Source organism: Scophthalmus maximus, chromosome 10 (genome assembly GCF_022379125.1).
Source record: "Scophthalmus maximus strain ysfricsl-2021 chromosome 10, ASM2237912v1, whole genome shotgun sequence".
Lineage (NCBI taxonomy): Eukaryota > Metazoa > Chordata > Actinopteri > Pleuronectiformes > Scophthalmidae > Scophthalmus > Scophthalmus maximus.
This window is the reverse complement of record NC_061524.1, coordinates 11,139,004-11,156,259: the sequence shown is the minus strand read 5'-3', so window position 1 is coordinate 11,156,259 and position 17,256 is coordinate 11,139,004. Positions and strand designations below refer to the sequence as shown.

The window sequence follows — 17,256 nt, the reverse complement described above, 5'->3', positions numbered from 1 at the left end:
TGGCACAGTCTTTTTGACATCACTAACGTGCAAAATGTATTTGAAGGGCCAGAAGAAGCGGCAGAGGGTTGGCCGGGGAGGTGCTATGCACGTTTGGGGTTTTTTTCCACAGCCCCCTGACCCTGGTTTGATCTTGATGGTCCATCTAAAAGGAGACCTACTTCACCTTGCCCCTCACCCAAACTCACACCATCCTCCATTAGCTTGATTATGTGTTATTACAGAGGACTTTACCCCCCCCCCCCCCCCCCCCTCAGAGCTTATCTGTATTGCTGGGAGACCCCCGGCCCTATTCAGCACAGACCTGTCCCCTTCAAACATCACTCCTCTCTGTCCTGGATCCCCTTTGCTTTGAAAACGAATCCCGGGTCTTCAAAAAGTGGACGGGGTCCTGAGCCATTCAAGGTGTATCCAATGCCTTGTGCTCAGCAAGGCTCTTAAATGCAAAACAGACGGTGGAGCAAATAAAGATCAAAGGCAGCAGCCTTGCCTGTCTGGCCTGCTGTCCTCACATGCCAAGCGGTGCTGTCACAGTGAATCACGGCCATGCAGCTTCCGTGCTCATGCTGACACCACCCCTCCACCCCCTGGGCCACCAACCCCCTCTACTCTGTTACAGCCCCTCTGTGCCAGTCACAGTAACATCAACACACACAAACCAGACGGGGTACGTATTTGCCTTTGTTGGACCAAACCATAACTGACCATGACCCCGGGAGTCAGAGGATCCGGACTCTTCTCTCTCTCCTCCGTCCACATCAGGATCTGCTCCTGTCATGTTCAGAGCACTGAGCTAAACAGCTGAGCGTGTGGGTGTGTGACGCAGTGGTCCAGGCCCTCTGGTCCCTGCCTACTTTCACTTTATTTCTCATTATGAAATCGAGGATCTTGTGCATGTGAATGGTGACTCAAAATGGATATTATTTCTCGGTGTAATGATCCATTTGATTTAACGTTTGCCTCTTTAAAAGTCAATTTGCTTTTGAGTTTTCACTTGTTTTAGCACATGCTGCGCGCAGAGCCAAAGTTTAGTGCAGTGAAATAATAATAACTCTTCTGAGGAGGCAAAGCTGATTTTTTTTCCTCTGGTCTTATTTATCCAACAACTGGAATTCATGAAGGGCTCCATGTTTATAGCTTTTGTTTAAATTCTTATAGAAGACATCAGCCATGTTCACTATAGTGATACTATATGTCCAAATGAATTAGAGCATTTTGTTATGTGCTTTGTCGCTGCACCATCTCTGCAATGTCCTGGCAGCGGGGGTTAAGTTAGGCAGTCTGCCCCCTCAGATGCGCCACAGCTCCTTGACCCGTTTGTTCAGCTGCACACCCAGGCACATGTTTACCCCTGCTGCCACCTACTCCTCTCCTGACTCGCTGTGCCAAAGATGCAAGCCTATGGCAGGAAGAGTGCCATCGGCCCCACCCCTGTTTTGCCCGTAGGACATTGGTGGGGGGGACGGTTGAAAAAGGGAGGGACAGTGTGGCTTGATAAGCAGCCTCCTGGTCCAGGTCAGCTATTCCCAGATTAGGAGACCAACGAAAAACCTTTTAATTAGCTCTGCCGTGCAATCAGGGCCCTGCGGTATTGCGGCTCAGACACTTCCTGCTTTGTGGTCCACCACCCATAAAGTAGCAGAGAGGGAGTGAAAGAAAGTAAGGGTGTGAGGCTAAAAATGGCTCTGTCACATCTGCACCGCTTACGCCACAAAACAAAAGAGATGCCTCCATTGCCACCGTGCACCCCACTTGTTTACTTGAAGAAAAACGGAAACCCGTGAGCTCCAGCCCGGACAACAAACCACCTGGTCTTGCTTTAATGTGAAATATTTCTCGAGAAATAAGCTGAGCTTTCTCTTTATTTATTACATGAACCAATCCAAGTTTCCACTGCCTTCTTCCTCTTCCTAACTGCTCTTGTTTTTATATTCCCACAGTTAGCTCTTGTGTGGAGATCTGAGAAATCCCAGAGCCAGCCCTGTCAAACTTGGTCTAAAACAGTGTAAGTACGTTAGACATAATTTCCTTCTCATAACAAAAATAGAGGCAAAATACCAACAATCATATCTTGGTGATGCTTAATGAGCCCTTTCGGATCCATGACAATATACCACTAATATGGTGCTTTGCATCCTTTGAAACATACCAGAGTGGAGTCCTGGAAATAGTATCACAAAAGAGGCCTCATAGGCATCCAGCAGCCCATGCAATGAGTTTGCTCTGTACTCTCTGTTCTCGCTGGTCCACAGCACGTCTGCCCTCTCATTTTCACACCAATTATGCACAGCTTCGCGATCTCGCTTCTGTATTTCCTACCTGCGCCTTGGCCCAGGAATCACATTGCAAGTTGTGCTCGCTTTTGTAACGGAGGGGAGAAGAAAAGTGAGGAGGGTATACGAGTAATTACTTACTCCCCAAGACTTGTGGAGTCTGTCTGGAGAAGAGATACAGGGCTTAGAGGCGGTGGGGGTTGGACGTATGTCATCAATTTGAGCTTGGCCTTAATGTCTCAAAGTAAAGACCATCACCTTGCTTTGATCTTCATGGCCTGTTTGGCAGACGGCCCGCTAAGATAAAGATCCGCGCTTGTAACTGCAATCTTAGCATCAAACCATTCTTTTATTTAAGGAATGGACACTTAAAAACTTAGCTTTACACATGGTCTGATAGTACTGTGGGAGAGAGATGCGCATCTACATTCCAAGAGTGTCTAGGAGATTTACAGTGAGCATTTGAGTGGCTGTTAATAAAAGGATGCTTTTTGGGGATAGATGGGCCCAATGACGCTCGTGGAGGAGTTTCGTATGACTGGTGAAGCAACTAGGCAGTTGCATGTAGCGCCTCAGGGGTGTGGAACGTGCTGGGGCCTGCTTCATTGTAAAGACAAGCCCTGCACCCGGGCAGCTGTGCCGCACACAAGACTGCAGGAATGAGGGCACCATGAATGGCTTTCTCTGTGTGACAATGACTGCGGCACTCAGTGGAGAGAGAATGGTCAGAGGTCCCTGCTATGGACAGGCAGCATTCAAGCTGTGTGTGTGTGTGTGTGTGTGTGTGTGTGTGTGTGTGTGTGTGTGTGTGTGTGTGTGTGTGTGTGTGTGTGTGTGTGTGTGTGTGTGTGTGTGTGTGTGTGTGTGTGTGTGTGTGTGTGTGTGTGTGTGTGTGTGTGTGTGTGTGTGTGTGTGTGTGTGTGTGTGTGTGTGTGTGTCTGTGTCTGTGTGTGTCTGTGTGTGTGTGTGTGTGTGTGTGTGTGTAAATTACTCAGGAATGTGAGGATACATGCCAAAGACAAATAATTTGAGGCGCATTCAAGAGAATCTTGCCCTCCTCGCCCTCTGAAGAAATATCACAATCCCATCAAAAGGCCTGGCCCGAGAGCCCCATTGGATGGAACTAATGGAAGTCTTGTGCGCTGGATTAAGCCTGTTGGAGGAGTTTAATTGATCGATTTTTTTTCTTTTTCCCCCCCTGCAGATGAATTTCCTCTGACAGCAGGAGGGAAATCTAACAGCAGCTGATGAAATGTGGCTTGAAATATTGTATTATATATATTTACCAAGAAAGTTCATTGGCACAATGGTTTACCTCTTTTTAAAAAACATTCACTGGCATTTTTAAAAATTTATTTATAGATTTATATTTCAAAAATCTTCCCATACAGTTGAAATCACACATTCTTTGCGGTCTATCATGGTTAAATCCGAACTTGAGACGGGGATATATGAACATCGATGGCAAAGTTTGAGTTAGTGAGGGATCTCAAGCATTCATCCATACAGTATGTGAATCAGAAACCAAAGTCACAGACGCCCAACTCAGACGCAGCTACGGGCTTAATAAATACTTTACAAAAATAATGCAGGCTTTTTTACAATGATTTGTCTCAGAGACACAAGGGACATGGTTGTTAAAGAATGTGCATGCTAAATAAACATACTCACAAGCTTACATGATAACCTGGATATTGCATTTGACAAAGGGGATACATTTCGTACCCTGTCCTCTGGCACCAAACCCCCCGGACCCCACCCCCCACCCCCCATCCCAACACACTCCTGAGGAAACTCATCCTTCTATTATCACAGGCTTCTCAGATTTATCAAACATAAGCAGTCTATGGAGACGAACACAGACAATCTAAACGGACGAAAAACACATTTCCCTTTTAAGAATACAAATCACTTCTCCCTTTGGTGACCAAATCCGAGTAAAAATTGGCAACACTATTACTGGTAAAATTTCAGAGGCATCCTTTATAAAAAAAAAGGAACATTATTGATCGTTTTTTGGTTAAGTCAGGAAAAGTTCCTTGGGACCAAGTAGGGGTTTTGACTCTGTTCGGTTTTTATGCCTCTTGGTTCAAAAGAGCAGTTAAGTCGTGTTCCCCAGAGCCTAAAAGTTCATTTGTTATTTGACCTAAGACAAAATGAAAAAATTGGTTTCAGCCACATTTCGGAGGTTTAGCTGAACATTTTAGCACAGTGCTGTTGATTTTATCCTTTCACTCAGTGGGCTAGAATTCCCTTGCTTCTTCAAACTGTTTGTAGTAGTCCTCGTCCTGAGGGTTGTCGGGACATTTCTGCCCGTTGTTTGGTGGCCTGGCCTGGTTGTAGCGGCTCCAGTCCCCTTTGCAGATGATCCAGGGCAGGATGTCCACCTTGTAGTGCAGGTCAGCTGAGAACTCTGTGCTGATGAGGTTGGGCGTGCCAGCCCCTTTCCCACGAGTGATGAGCTTCATGTTGTCGTCGTAGCAGCAGTGCTGTGCGGCCAGCGTGGTGGACTCCAGTGTCAGCATGGAGCGGATGCAGTAACGGGCCGTGGGCTTGTAGATCTCCAGCTTCTCTTTTGGCCCGCTGGCGTCTTTCCAACGGAAATCCCGGCGCGTGAGAGCATCGTGTACGTCGGCTGTGCTGTACGCCACCTCAGTTGGGTAAGAGCAGGGGCAGCTGGGAAGGTCGTTGGCCACCTTGGTCATGTACTTCTTCAGGAAGTCGCTCTTGCAGTTCATCCATCGCTCACAACTGTCTGTGTCTGAAAGAAATGAGGCCACAATTAAATGCTACATCTTCTCCCTTCGACTGGCCAACATTAGAAGCTACAAGGTGTGATAACAGAAGCTGTTTTCAGACAGGAACTCTGGAAAATGTCTGGACAATTAGGTGCAGACATTTTCTGGAGTTTGCCGTTCACATATGAGGAACACAGCAGGAAGTTTCCGGAGTCGGGTGCATTCACAACAACAGGAACATTTCTGGAACACTCAGGCGAGGGGTGGCGCCCCAGTCGAGCACCAACTGTTTCTCAGTGAGTCTTCCGGAGATTTTCCAGCTGAATTCTCACATGGGCTCACTCTGACGTTTTTCCGGAAATTTTACTTGGGGGCTGGCAGGAGAAGTTCTGGACAATGTCCGAAGCAACATTTGCGCTCTCACATGCAGCCGCTCCAGAAAAGTTCTGGAAACTGTCCGGACTTCGGTGCAGGTCTGAAACAACTGAATTCAGACAGAGTGGACAGCGGCATACGGTGCTCTTCCTGCCCTGCTGCACATTTCCACCTCTGCACAGTAATGGACCACAGCCCCAGCATGAGGAATGCCAAGTGTGTGCGGGAACTCTGTTGCCAGATGGATGAACTACCTTTGATAGTGTAAGAAGGATAGTCTGCAGTAAGACGAAGGAGAAGGCAGATCCTTACCAACACCAAAGAGTTCTGTGGCATTGAACTCATCTGTTCCAGCTAACAGGCTGACTTCAGTGGCCGCTGTCTTGAAGGCATCCTCAAAACCTATGGAGTGATGAATTAACAGTGAGAGGTGGATCAACAGATGAAAACTACCCACACGTACAAACTGCTGATTCTCTTATATCTACTAACATTGCATTTACCGCTGAGGTTTTGCTCTGTTATCCAAAATGGAGACTTTACCTGGGCAGTTGGGCATATCGCAAGTCCTGGACTCTGTGGCTGTGCAGGCATAACCACATGACCTGGTCCTTTTCTGGTTGCCGTTTCCACAGGTCACGCTGCACGCTGACCAGTTACTCCAGTCCCCCTCTCCATCCATGTAGTCTAGATCAGAGAGAGAGAGAGGGTGAAAGAGATCTTCAGCTCTGATGCAGGCCACATGCTGAACTTACTGAGGCCTATTAGCATGCCTCACTAATAATAAGTGTGTGTGTGTGTGTGCGTGTGCGTGTGCGTGCGTGCGTGCGTGCGTGCGTGCGTGCGTGCGTGCGTGCGTGCGTGCGTGCGTGTGCGCATTAAAGGGGAAGTAGGGGAGCTCAAAGTTCTCTTTGACTTTGCCCCTCAAAGCAGATGCCACGCAGCCTGCATGTACGCACACGCACGCACACACATACATACACACACACACACATACTGTGTATTACACATGCTGACACATAGTTGTTGAGCCAAAGGGTCCAGGGCAAAGAGGCACAATGTGTGTGTATGTGTTCAGTAAGTGAAGTAACAGGGAAGCATTTTGCAAATTCCAACAAAAGCTGCCGGGATCCAGCAGGAGGCAATTTGCAAATAGAAACTTTGTGTGCTGCTTGAGTATCCCCAGCACCAGGACACCGTCCCATTCAGCCTGTGATTCATTGGTTCGAAAATGGGAAGTGAAACGGTGAGAAATCCTCTTTAACTCCAATTATCGTTGAGCGGATCACTGTAATGGGTATACATGTAAACACTGGGCTCTCCGACCAGCCCACCACCACACACAGACACGCGCATCTTGAAAGCAGCACTCCATCAACGAGGAGAATATATGTGGGCATGTGGGGTTGGAAGTTACCCACCACCCCCACCACCCCACGGCCATCTGCCCCTCATTATGAGCATTTTATACGAATACAGGCCAGATAGCAGTGTAGCACTGCTCCTGTGCCCCTTCCATGGCTTTTTACAGCCCAAGAGCTGCTGGCCACTCAGCCCACAACTGAAGGGCCTGTGATGGATGACCCTCACCGCTTGTCCACAATTATGACTATTAGGGTTAAAACCAGGACAGTAATGATGATGAAATATTTCCTTGTCCATCCGTGTGGTATGAATAAAGGATGAATGAGAGCTGACCACAGCGATAAGCCCGGAACATTAAACCTGGGCTATGGTTTGACCCCCCAAAAAACAAAAACAAAAATTCATAGCATTGCCTTCCTGAAGTGCAAGTGCAAGTGGATTAAATGATATTTTCCACAGTACATGCATTCCTGTTCGACCATACTGGTTTGGGCATGCTACAACACGGGCCGGACGCACACTGTATGACAGTGAGTGTAAATTCTTCCACGGCAGATTTATCTGTGGGCTTACGTTATGAGCGTGTTGTGAGAACAGCGTTGCAGCCCAACAGTCCTTCTGGCCCCATTCCTGCTGCTGAACTTTGATGTCGCAACGCGTTCGAACTGTGTCACGCAGCGCGCTGCGCACCGCAGAGGAATCCATCTCATAAAAGAGTGTTAAAGGCTTCAATCAGGGGCTCCCAAAGGCTCGCCCGGGATGAGTGCACTTATTATGGTGACAGTTTAAATCAGCAAATCTGCAAATTACAGATTCCACATCAGACAGTGACCATCTGTGGAAACGACCAGTGCTCAAATAAGAGCGTGTGGGTTCTTCAAAATATTCCGCGATACGGATTGTGGACAACACACACACCCCTCCTGTGATTCTCACCATAGTCAGATTGAGCTTTGCCTCCTCCCCCGGTGCCGCCTCTCCTGTCCCAGTCTGCCGGCGGCCGGAGGAAGTTGCTGTCCTCGCTGTTGCTCCCGTAGGCGCGATCGTGCTCCTCTGTTTGGTGAGTGGTGGACGAGGAGGAGGATGACGACGAAGTACGAGGCCACCAGTTTCTCCAGTTAGGAGAAGCCCAGTTGGGTTTGGTTTCCTTGCGGAGTCCTTTCTCTGGCTCATGGCCCTCCAGTCCATCCACCACTTCAATGGTCACCTGTATAAAGAACAGAAGTCTATTTAAAGTTGAAATTCAACACGGAGTCATCAGAGGAGATACGTAAATAACCTTTCTAGGACAGAAGTGGTCGACCGGTTGCTGTGAGGTGACACTTTTGGTTACCCCGACACACGATATTAACCCCCTCCCCCTTTCGCCCTTACACATGTGCCTCCCAGATGAGGGGGGACCACCACCCCTGCCCCACAGCCACCCTCCCACCTCTCAGGCCCTCTCCACCTAAACACAGAGTTCAAAGGGCTACTCGGCCTCCTCCAGACCATGAAAGCCAGATGAATCCTGGGATCAAAGACAACACCCCCCTTCTTCCACAGCCTCGCGCCCTTGCTCAATTGGTTGCTCAGCTCTCTTCCCACATCTTGAGATGTTAATACACTTTGTTCGTGCTCGGATTTAGCAGTGATGCTCTCAGAAATGGAAAGACCCCCTCGCTGGATTAGACAGGAGAAGGATTCAAACATGGCAGCAGTTACTCGGCCATCTGCACCGCTGAGGGGACTTACGGGCAACGGTTTGCCGCACATTTACATAAGCTGTCGTCGGTCTTCCTGCACATGGGTTAGTGGTGAGGCACTGGTGGTAAGCGTCTGCCTTTTAGCTGTCATTATGAGGGACGTGAGACCTCCGTACGTATCTTAAGCTTCACTGCGAGCCAGGAGGTGTGAAAGACGACAGGGAGCGAGGGAAGGAGGAAGGGGCGAGAAAAAAAAAGAGGGTAGTGATGTGCACCAAACTATTCTTCCTGTTTGCTCTTCCTGTCCTGTGTGCTTGAGTAGCCATGTCTTGCAGAGTGAGTGAAAAGCATCAAAGCAGACTGGCAGGTGCACAGACACACATGATCACCTGTATGTTGGGATTCTGTCCATTGATATCGGCTTTGGAGAGGTCGGGGAAATTGTGCAGATCTAGGATGAAAGTGCCGGGGCCGTCTCTGTGTACGTTGCTGCCCTGTGCCCAGGGCAGGGCCAAGCGGTGTTCTGGACCAGACCTCCGGTCTTCAGGAGCCAGCTGGGCAGAGGAGCTGCTTTTTACATTGATGTTGTTCTGCTGGGGAGAAAAAGGAACATAATATTAACCGATTGTCGCTTTTGTGCATTCATGATATAGGATCATTAGAATGCATAGAAAATATTTTGATTAAGACTTCCACAGAGTAGCCTTTCGACCACTTGGGGCCCAGAGAGAAGGAGCCCCTGAAACAGTGGGACACTGTCTGCTTCCACCAAAATATAATGGATCACTAGAGCCTGCATTCAGAGCGAATGCTCTATACTTTTTTTCCATATTTAACTGACAAAGTATGCTGCTGCTTTACCATAGCAATATGGTGTGGGCATATATAGCACGTTCTGGTGCTGGCTGAGAGGAGGACAAAAGCTCTTTTAGACTGATGGTTTTCTTGCTCTGGAATTATACAATGAAACCAAAGCAAACATTGCAAAATAATTACATCTGCCTTCTTGTAGAGAGAAAAGCATTGGGTCCTCTGACAGGGGGGGTCGTAAATTTGTCCCAAAAGGACAGTTAAGCCATATGTCCCCTGTCAGGTATGCACACAGGGAACAATTACTCCTCAATTGGACACGTAGACATAAGTAGTCGGCAATCATCCATTCTGGGGTGGCAGAAAATAAGATCAAAGAAAGCCATCAATCATGTTCCTTGTTTTCTTTGCTTTTCTTTTTTTTTTTTTTTTCATGTCCCCTTTCTTCCTCCCTAGTGTTTTTGTGGCCGGGCTGAGGCCTGAGAATATGGCAGCAGTGCTGTACAGTTGCGGTGGCCAGTCACAGGCAAAGTGTCAGCTCTGCCACATTGTGGTGGGCATAAAAGCCCCCAGTGGAGCTGTTTGTGTCCAGCCAAGGTGCACGCTGGGACAATATAGGCGCCGTAAATAGAGCAGCACAGCACGAGAGGAAGGATTATAAATGCACAATGTAATGTGAATTCAGCCACAGATGGGACAGCGGTCGACTGCACAGAAAGACTGGCCTGTCCACTGAGGAGGACTTTTTTCCTTCTCCAGAGACCAGATGGAGTTAATGTGATAGCATTCAAAGAATTTCAAAATGTTCACCTCACGTTTGTTAATATGAGCAACCGCCATAATTACAATGATTATACAATTGCCCGTAATTTTGAAAGAAGGAGATTCAACGGTTCTGTATCTCGTCTGTAGCCACCAAATAAAAAAAAAAAGTGGAGGAGGTTACTGTCAAGAAGTTGATGAGTTTTTATGAGAATTTATGTTAGAAAAAAATCATACAATTTGAGGAAAAAACTGATTCCAATTAAAACCAGAAATGTCCTCTTTTCCGCAAACCGAACAATTATGGCTCAGAGCTCAGGACAGAAGAAAGATCATTTCAGCAGCACAGATTGTGCATCAGCTATCAACCCTTTATGTGAACATCACAGGACCCTCTTTGGTTCTATCGCAAGCACTTGGGCTTGGAGATGACCATGTGATAGCCGCGCCTTTCAAGTTGCCCGCCTTCAGAAGTCACACGGTGGCTGTAACTGAGCTCCACCGAGGGAGCAGCCCCAACGCTACACTTGCAGGTTCAGTGGCAACGTAAATATGCACATGCAGCAACATACATCTGTAAAACAAAGTAAACAGATGTGGTTGATCTCCTCTGGGTGAATTGTATTATTCTCCACTGGATTATTATATTTAATTGCAGACCACACAAGTTGCTCTCCAGTCCAGACATGGATTCATGATAATGATACAACAAATTGTCGTATAAATCCACTGTAAGTACCAAACATTTCACAGCCACTGAAAACAGCAGCTGTCATGTCAGGAAATTACGCTCTGGATACTGATTAAAACAAAACAACAAAAAAAGACTGTTATTGAGCAACAATTTACCATTTTCTCCATGAGAACGTCTATTATAAATAAAAGCAGATGCCACCACAAATGTTTCAGAATACACAATGTTGGCATGAAACCCATTTGCAGTATTTCTGGGATTAATTCTCCATTATCCAGACTAATCCTGTCTGAATCTTCTGTTGTGTCATATTATGCTGGATAACACACGGCAGTCTGATAATCTAATCCTGACACAAATTTGGTTTATTCAAAGTCAAACTTCAAAGTGTCATGATTAATCCCGGAGCAACGCTTGTGATGATATTTCAATCAGAGTGGAAGCTGAAGCCTGCTTGTAAACACAGAGAATGTGTCTGATTATGCACATGCGCAGATTTACGGTGATTTGATTTATGTTATAAGTCTTATTAGACTGTAGATAATCTAGGGTAAGAGTGCACAAACCAAAGACATTCAATGTACTGTCACAGAGGAGCAAAGAAACTAGAAAACATTTACATTAAAAAAATCAGAGAACCCCCCCATAAAAATTACTTCAATAGTTAATTAATTAATTAATTAATTAAGTAGTCAATTACTAATCGATTTATTGTTGCAGCTCTACTGTCAACTGTAAAAAGCCACACCGGTTACAAACTGAGCCAGGATCGGGAGAGGGAATGTCTAATGACATTCATGTAGGTTTCCAAAAAAAACAGTTGTCATTTTGTTATGTGCCATATACCTTTTCTAGATTAATTTGTCTGAAACCGAAATGTGACAGCTGCCCAGTGCGAACGCATTAAGTCGAGTACGAGGCATTTATTTGATTTCCCTACAAACACTACTGACAGAAAAATATCAGTGTTAAATAACATGCTGATGATTAATGTCTTGAGCAGAACTGAAGGACAAACCATGACATTGTATACGTCCAAATGACTGAATTTGATTATGTCTCAATCCGTATTTAAACAGACCAATTAAGGACATTAGGCTGAGTTGGAAATAATGGAAGGTTCGCAGAGGGAATGTAGAAATGACTCATCAGGAAGGAATGGCAGTTGTGTATCAGTCGTGTAAAATCTGTCGGTCCCCATCCCTGATATTGTTGACATAAACACTGCTCAGATTGTAACAGTGCACTGGACATAAGTCATTTAAATGTAAAATAAATAAATAATCAGCAGTGATCTTTGAAGGCGTTGCAGTCGCTATCACTCATCTGAGATCTTCCTCAACAAGGAACATGCTTTAATTTGGAGATCAAAAGTGACACACCATTCCTCAGTTCATCTGGGGCCTCCCGGGATGTCACCCCCCACTCTCAAAAGCCATGAATGAACACATGCATACACAAGCCCCCCCCCCCCCCCCCCCCCCTCACAGTATCTCCTCTTCTTTTCCCGCTTCCCCCTTTTTCACTTTGTAAGGGCTGCTTAAAGGGGCATGACTCCATTTTCAATTGGGAGCAACTCGGGGGTCCTCCCCTCAGGGACGCTGGCAGGAAATGAAGGCAGCGCACATTGTGCCAGATGCTTTTCAACACTGCACTTATGTAGGTGGAAGAGAAAACTATCCTTCCCCTGTCACACGCCTCAGACTGGGTGTGCGCATGTGTGTATTTGCATTTTCAAACTGAGGCATCACATCATCTAGACTTAAAAGACTTGCAAATAAGGAAAGGAAACTCCAAAAGTGCAAAACCATGATTAGTTATCCAGCACATTATTGATCACATCTGAATGTTCTTGTCAAACATTGAGCTAATTATACACTGCTACAGAGGATGGATCTCCTGACCCAGGATGTGGCTCAGACCAGGAACTCCTCTGTCCTCCACAGGTGCACGGAGCCACATCCTGTCATTTGTGTTTCTGTGAATGGCATTTTAAATTTGACACCTCAGGATGACAATACACCCCCTGGGCCGTGACAAGCCTGGCTGAAAGATGACATCACTGTCTTCAGTGGCGGACCAGTGAAGCATGTCTGCACATAGTCAGAGCATTAATGAGGAAAAAAAAACAAAAACTCTCAGCGCTTGCCTCAACATGGGGCATGGGTGGCAGCGTTGGGCTCTTTCATCACGAGCCAGAATCTCGATGTAAATGTGAACTTATGACAAAAGCGATGTTGAGCTCGGAATGGGCGGAATGTGTTCCATATTTTTCACCGTGATTCCTCCGGAGACACTGAACTCCTGGTTCTCGTACTGCGAGTCCCACCTAGCATTTGGCAGTGTGACAAACATTTGACAAATTCCTGGAATATTTCCTCAGTTTTGCATGTCCTAGTATCAGACCGGACACACGACGCTGTCGCGTGTGGGCAGGCCAGTCAACAGTGATGGCAGCCATGAGAGAAATTAGCCTCACCATCCTCTGTTGTCAAAATCCCCCCCCAAGCCCCCAAGAAAGCATTTATGAAAGGACACGATTCCAGTTGATATAAATACACATTTATCACTGGGACATGAAGACAGTATTCCAGTTGCATGGCTAAATATACATCGAAAAGCAGCTGAAGGATATATCGCTTAACACTCTGTAAAGAGGCCTGTTGATCCTGGACCCGCCTCAACCCTCGGGTCAGGCTTTGTTGCTCTGCTGGAGTCTGTGCGCTTTATGCTGACGGTAAAATGGGGCAGTTAAACTACTAAACCTGTCTCGAGTGGTGTCATGTTGACGAATGTCTCCCTTGTCGATTTTTTTAGGGCGACATGAACAAACCAAAGAGGCAATCGTTTTGTCAAGACCACACGATTGGCGAATAATATCCCAACCTAATTGTATTTACTTATATTATTCTATTTATCATCTAGAGGTGGATAGGGGGAGATGGGGGGGGGGGGGGCACTGACCCTCAGCCCCATCAACTGAACACTTGGATGACAGTGATGAGCCAATGATGACAGAGAAGTGCCTGCAGCTATATCATTTAAACCCCAACAATAGGGAGGTGTGTCTGGTATAGGGGGCTGATCTCTGACCCCTGCCTCATCTTCCATCCCTCTGCTGGCTCCCTACCATTCCCTGTGTGTACATCAACAACCCCTCACAAGGCTCACAGCAATGGGGGATTCATATTACCTTGGCTCATGTGAGCATCCTATCAAGCCCATCTGTGACCGACTGAGACCCTTCAGATGGATATCCCCCCCTCCAAGGAAGCTCCCCTGATGGACAGCACGTCGCCACTGGCGGCTCTGCTCCTCACTCACCTCAGTGTCCTGGTCCAGGCTCCGCGTCACGTTCCCCTGCGGCAGCGGACTGCTCCGCAGCACCGTGATGTGCAAGGTGAGGAGGAGAAGTCCCAGGAGCAGCAGCAGCTCCGCCGCCAGACGCACCATCCTTTTGACGCGGCCGCTCTTTGGAGCGCGCGTCGCGGCCCCGGCTCCGACTCCGCCTCTTCCCGGTGCAGAGACCCCGATCTCCGGATCCGCCGGGGACGAGGAGCCGCAACACCACTTCGGAGCCACTTCGGGAATCAAAATTGCAAAAAAAAAAAAGAATGAGGGGAAAACGATCGGAGGCGTCAAATAATGTGGACCAAGTGTTTCAGCCGAGATGAATGTGGACCAGTGGGTTTGTCTCTTGTTAACTGTGTGTTTGATTCATCCCCCTTCAATGATTATTCCTGCACTTTGATTTTAAGTCAAACGGGATGAGTCCAAACGCTGATGTGCCCATTGGTCGAGGGTGCCGACTGCTGGAGGACGCGGTCCTCTCTTGTTGCGCCCTCGCCAACTTCTCGGAGCTCAGGAAAGTCGCAGCCCAGTTGCCCCGCGGTGTCGCCGCCACATCGTCGGGCTCACACTCCGCTGCTCCTCTCTTCACGCGTGGCTCGTGTCGTCCTCATTCTGCACCCTCCGACGCCTTCCTCGATGAGATTACCTTCTGAGGATATATAAAAAAATAAATAAGTGAGGCACAGGTACTTGTGTATCTCCTCCCGGTCAAGACTTCACGGCGGAGTTCTGCTTAAAAATGGTATTCCTCCATTACGCGGCGGATTTCCGAGCGCACCGAAATGAAACAAGTCAAACCACGTCAACCCGCGGCCTGGAAGACACACACACGCTGCTCCTGTTGTGCGCTCCGGAGGTGCTCTTATACTCTACGCCCCCCTGTGCCAGCGCCCTCCCCCTGGTTAACTCGTTCGTCCCTCTCCGCCAGTCCTCCGTCCGGGCTTCACACTTGAGGGAGTTCTGGTGAGGAAACATCCCAGAGGTGCTCCATGGCAGATGAGATACACTTCTAGTCATCTTTTAACAAGGACCTTTGTTTAATGTGCATGAAATCACTCGTGTGTGTGTGTGTGTGTGTGACCTCGGTGTGCGCACGGGCGCGTCGCGGCGCGGAGGAAGACTCCCGGGGGCGCGTGACAGGAGGTCCGCCTCTCCCGCCGACATGCGCGCAGCAGCCTCGTGTCCGCCTGTGACCAACAACACTATGCGGCGGAAGGTGCTGTGACACTCCACTAGAGCAAGACAAATGGTGCCTAACGAGATTGGCCCCCGTGTTGTCCCCTTCAAAGGACAGGTCGCTGTGTCAAATTATGCACCAAGCAGGGGCCGCTGCAGCGCGGGGGACAGTTCACTGAGCCCCGAGGACACCGGGGGAAACAACAGCCTCTAATATTACCCGTCGCCTTTGAAGTCAATACATTCAGTTTGGGCACAGGGGGAACAACACTGTTACTGACGAGGACTGACAAGATCTCGGTCGAGGTATTTGTCAGTGTTGCAACAGGAAATATTTCCACACAGATAATCTGGCCAAATTGCGCGTAAAAGGCACCGCTCTGTCAAGAGTCATGACAGTTACCCACATTACACTGTAGCCTGTTTGCATTAAAAACACACTGAACTTAAAAATCAATGTGACATTTTTCTTTCTGCATCTTATGTATTTGTTTCCCTGTATCACATAGTTTCCATGTCAACCAACTAGCGTGTTGAACACAAGCCAAAGAAAACCCACACTAATTTCATGTTACAGCCCTGGATTTCATACACTATGACGTCTTTTCACAAACAGACAGACACACAGACACACAGACAGACAGACAGACAGACAGACAGACACACACACACACACACACAGACACACAGACAGACACAGACAGACAGACAGACAGATGTTCTTAATTGATCCCAAACTGGGAAGCTTTGGTAAACTCTAACAGAGATATACTGTAACTGCCATCGCAGCTGCCTTGTGTCAGAAAGCACAGTGAGTAGACTTGGTGGCAGCTTAGTTTACTATATAAAATCAGTAACTGGCAACAGAGTGAAGAGCAGGATGGAGCAATTTAGCACCTTTGCAGAAAATTTTTACCAGACATGTTTCATTCAGTCACTAAAGCCTCTGCACAGTATATTGCGTAAAGCTGCCCCTGTTGCCCTCACAGAGATGTGATAAGGCAAATGGTTGAATTGGGCTAAAAGATATCCAAACAAATGCACCGATCTGCATTTTCTGTATCAATTAAAGGTGGCATACCTTGTTTATCTTCATCATGCTCATGCAGTTCCCAGTACACAGCTTTACTGCCGTCTTCAGTTACAGTTCTTACTCCAGGCCGAGCATAGCCGTCCAAACCATGCGAATCTGTCTTTTGTCTGCCTCACTTCAAAAATCACTCTCCAGAATAGAAAAATCTCTGTCTAAATGGGAAACAGAGAGCACTGAGAATGGCTCGCCTGCTTTGGACACAGTGGTGGACATCAAAGGCGTAGCAGAGGATCCCCCCTTCAGAATAGCAGCTACATGCCATTCCAATAAGCGCAGAGTATTTGGATCTGCAGTTCAAAAGAGGCTGGTGCAGGCCGGCAGGTCTCTGGGGCCTTGCCACCAGTAGTCTGGCCGGACAGATGTTCTGGATGCCAGCGCTGACCATTTGCCACTTCTGCTGAAACCTGAGGGCAGTTAGAAGTGACATGGAGGGCAGTTTGGCAACACATGTGCTTCTCACCTTGCCTGACAGTCAGTGCCATATTACCATATTTTCCTTTTTTTTGTTTTACTAACTAACTGCACTGTCAATAATTCATCAGAAAAATATATTTTCAAATATTTCTGATATTACTTCGACTGCCAGTATGATTATTATAATATGCAGGGTCTGAATGGATAAAGATATGTGACCAAATGTGTCCGCTGACAACCACACAAAAAATAATAAAAATATGAATAGCAATTCTACACACTGAACTGGAGAGTAGTTATTTTGAGGTTTACGGTCACATTAGGCCTCCACCAGTTGAACCACACAAATTTGTCCTCCAAAATTCATTGTGATTCAGTTACTTTCTGCACATGTCAAGTTTGAATACTTTCTAAATCACCTCTTCAAACTCAATCTCAATTTCAAACTCACTCTCAGATATGAGATTCCTCGAACAAGCATTTTTTTTCCTGCTGTGCAAAACTTTACAAAACTGTTACT

General features: G+C 47.2%; 1 protein-coding gene across 4 annotated transcripts; it reads right to left on the bottom strand.

Moving 5' to 3' along the window:
- Positions 1-3,612: 3,612 nt before the first annotated feature.
- On the bottom strand, positions 3,613-16,236 carry ism1 (isthmin 1). Of its 4 annotated transcripts, XM_035606180.2 has the most exons (7): positions 15,135-16,236; positions 14,027-14,702; positions 8,826-9,029; positions 7,688-7,958; positions 5,930-6,073; positions 5,699-5,788; positions 3,613-5,034 (listed from the first exon to the last, which is right to left on the bottom strand). In XM_035606180.2, the coding sequence occupies exons 2-7, from the start codon at positions 14,153-14,155 to the stop codon at positions 4,517-4,519; spliced, it is 1,356 nt and encodes a 451-aa protein (XP_035462073.1). In that variant the 5' UTR covers positions 14,156-14,702; positions 15,135-16,236; the 3' UTR covers positions 3,613-4,516. The 4 variants fall into 4 exon arrangements, with proteins under 4 accessions (XP_035462073.1, XP_035462071.1, XP_035462074.1 ...); XM_035606178.2 differs by having other exon boundaries at positions 14,027-16,236; XM_035606181.2 differs by having other exon boundaries at positions 8,826-9,026; positions 14,027-16,236.
- Positions 16,237-17,256: the final 1,020 nt, after the last annotated feature.

Coding starts and splice junctions, on each gene's coding strand:
- ism1 (XM_035606178.2), bottom strand. CDS start 14,155: ATGGTGCGTCTGGCGGCGGAGCTGCTGCTGCTCCTGGGACTTCTCCTC. Junction 6,074..7,687: donor CAAAGCTCAATCTGACTATG/GTGAGAATCACA, acceptor TCTCTGATCTAG/ACTACATGGATGGAGAGGGG. Junction 5,789..5,929: donor CGATATGCCCAACTGCCCAG/GTAAAGTCTCCA, acceptor ATCACTCCATAG/GTTTTGAGGATGCCTTCAAG.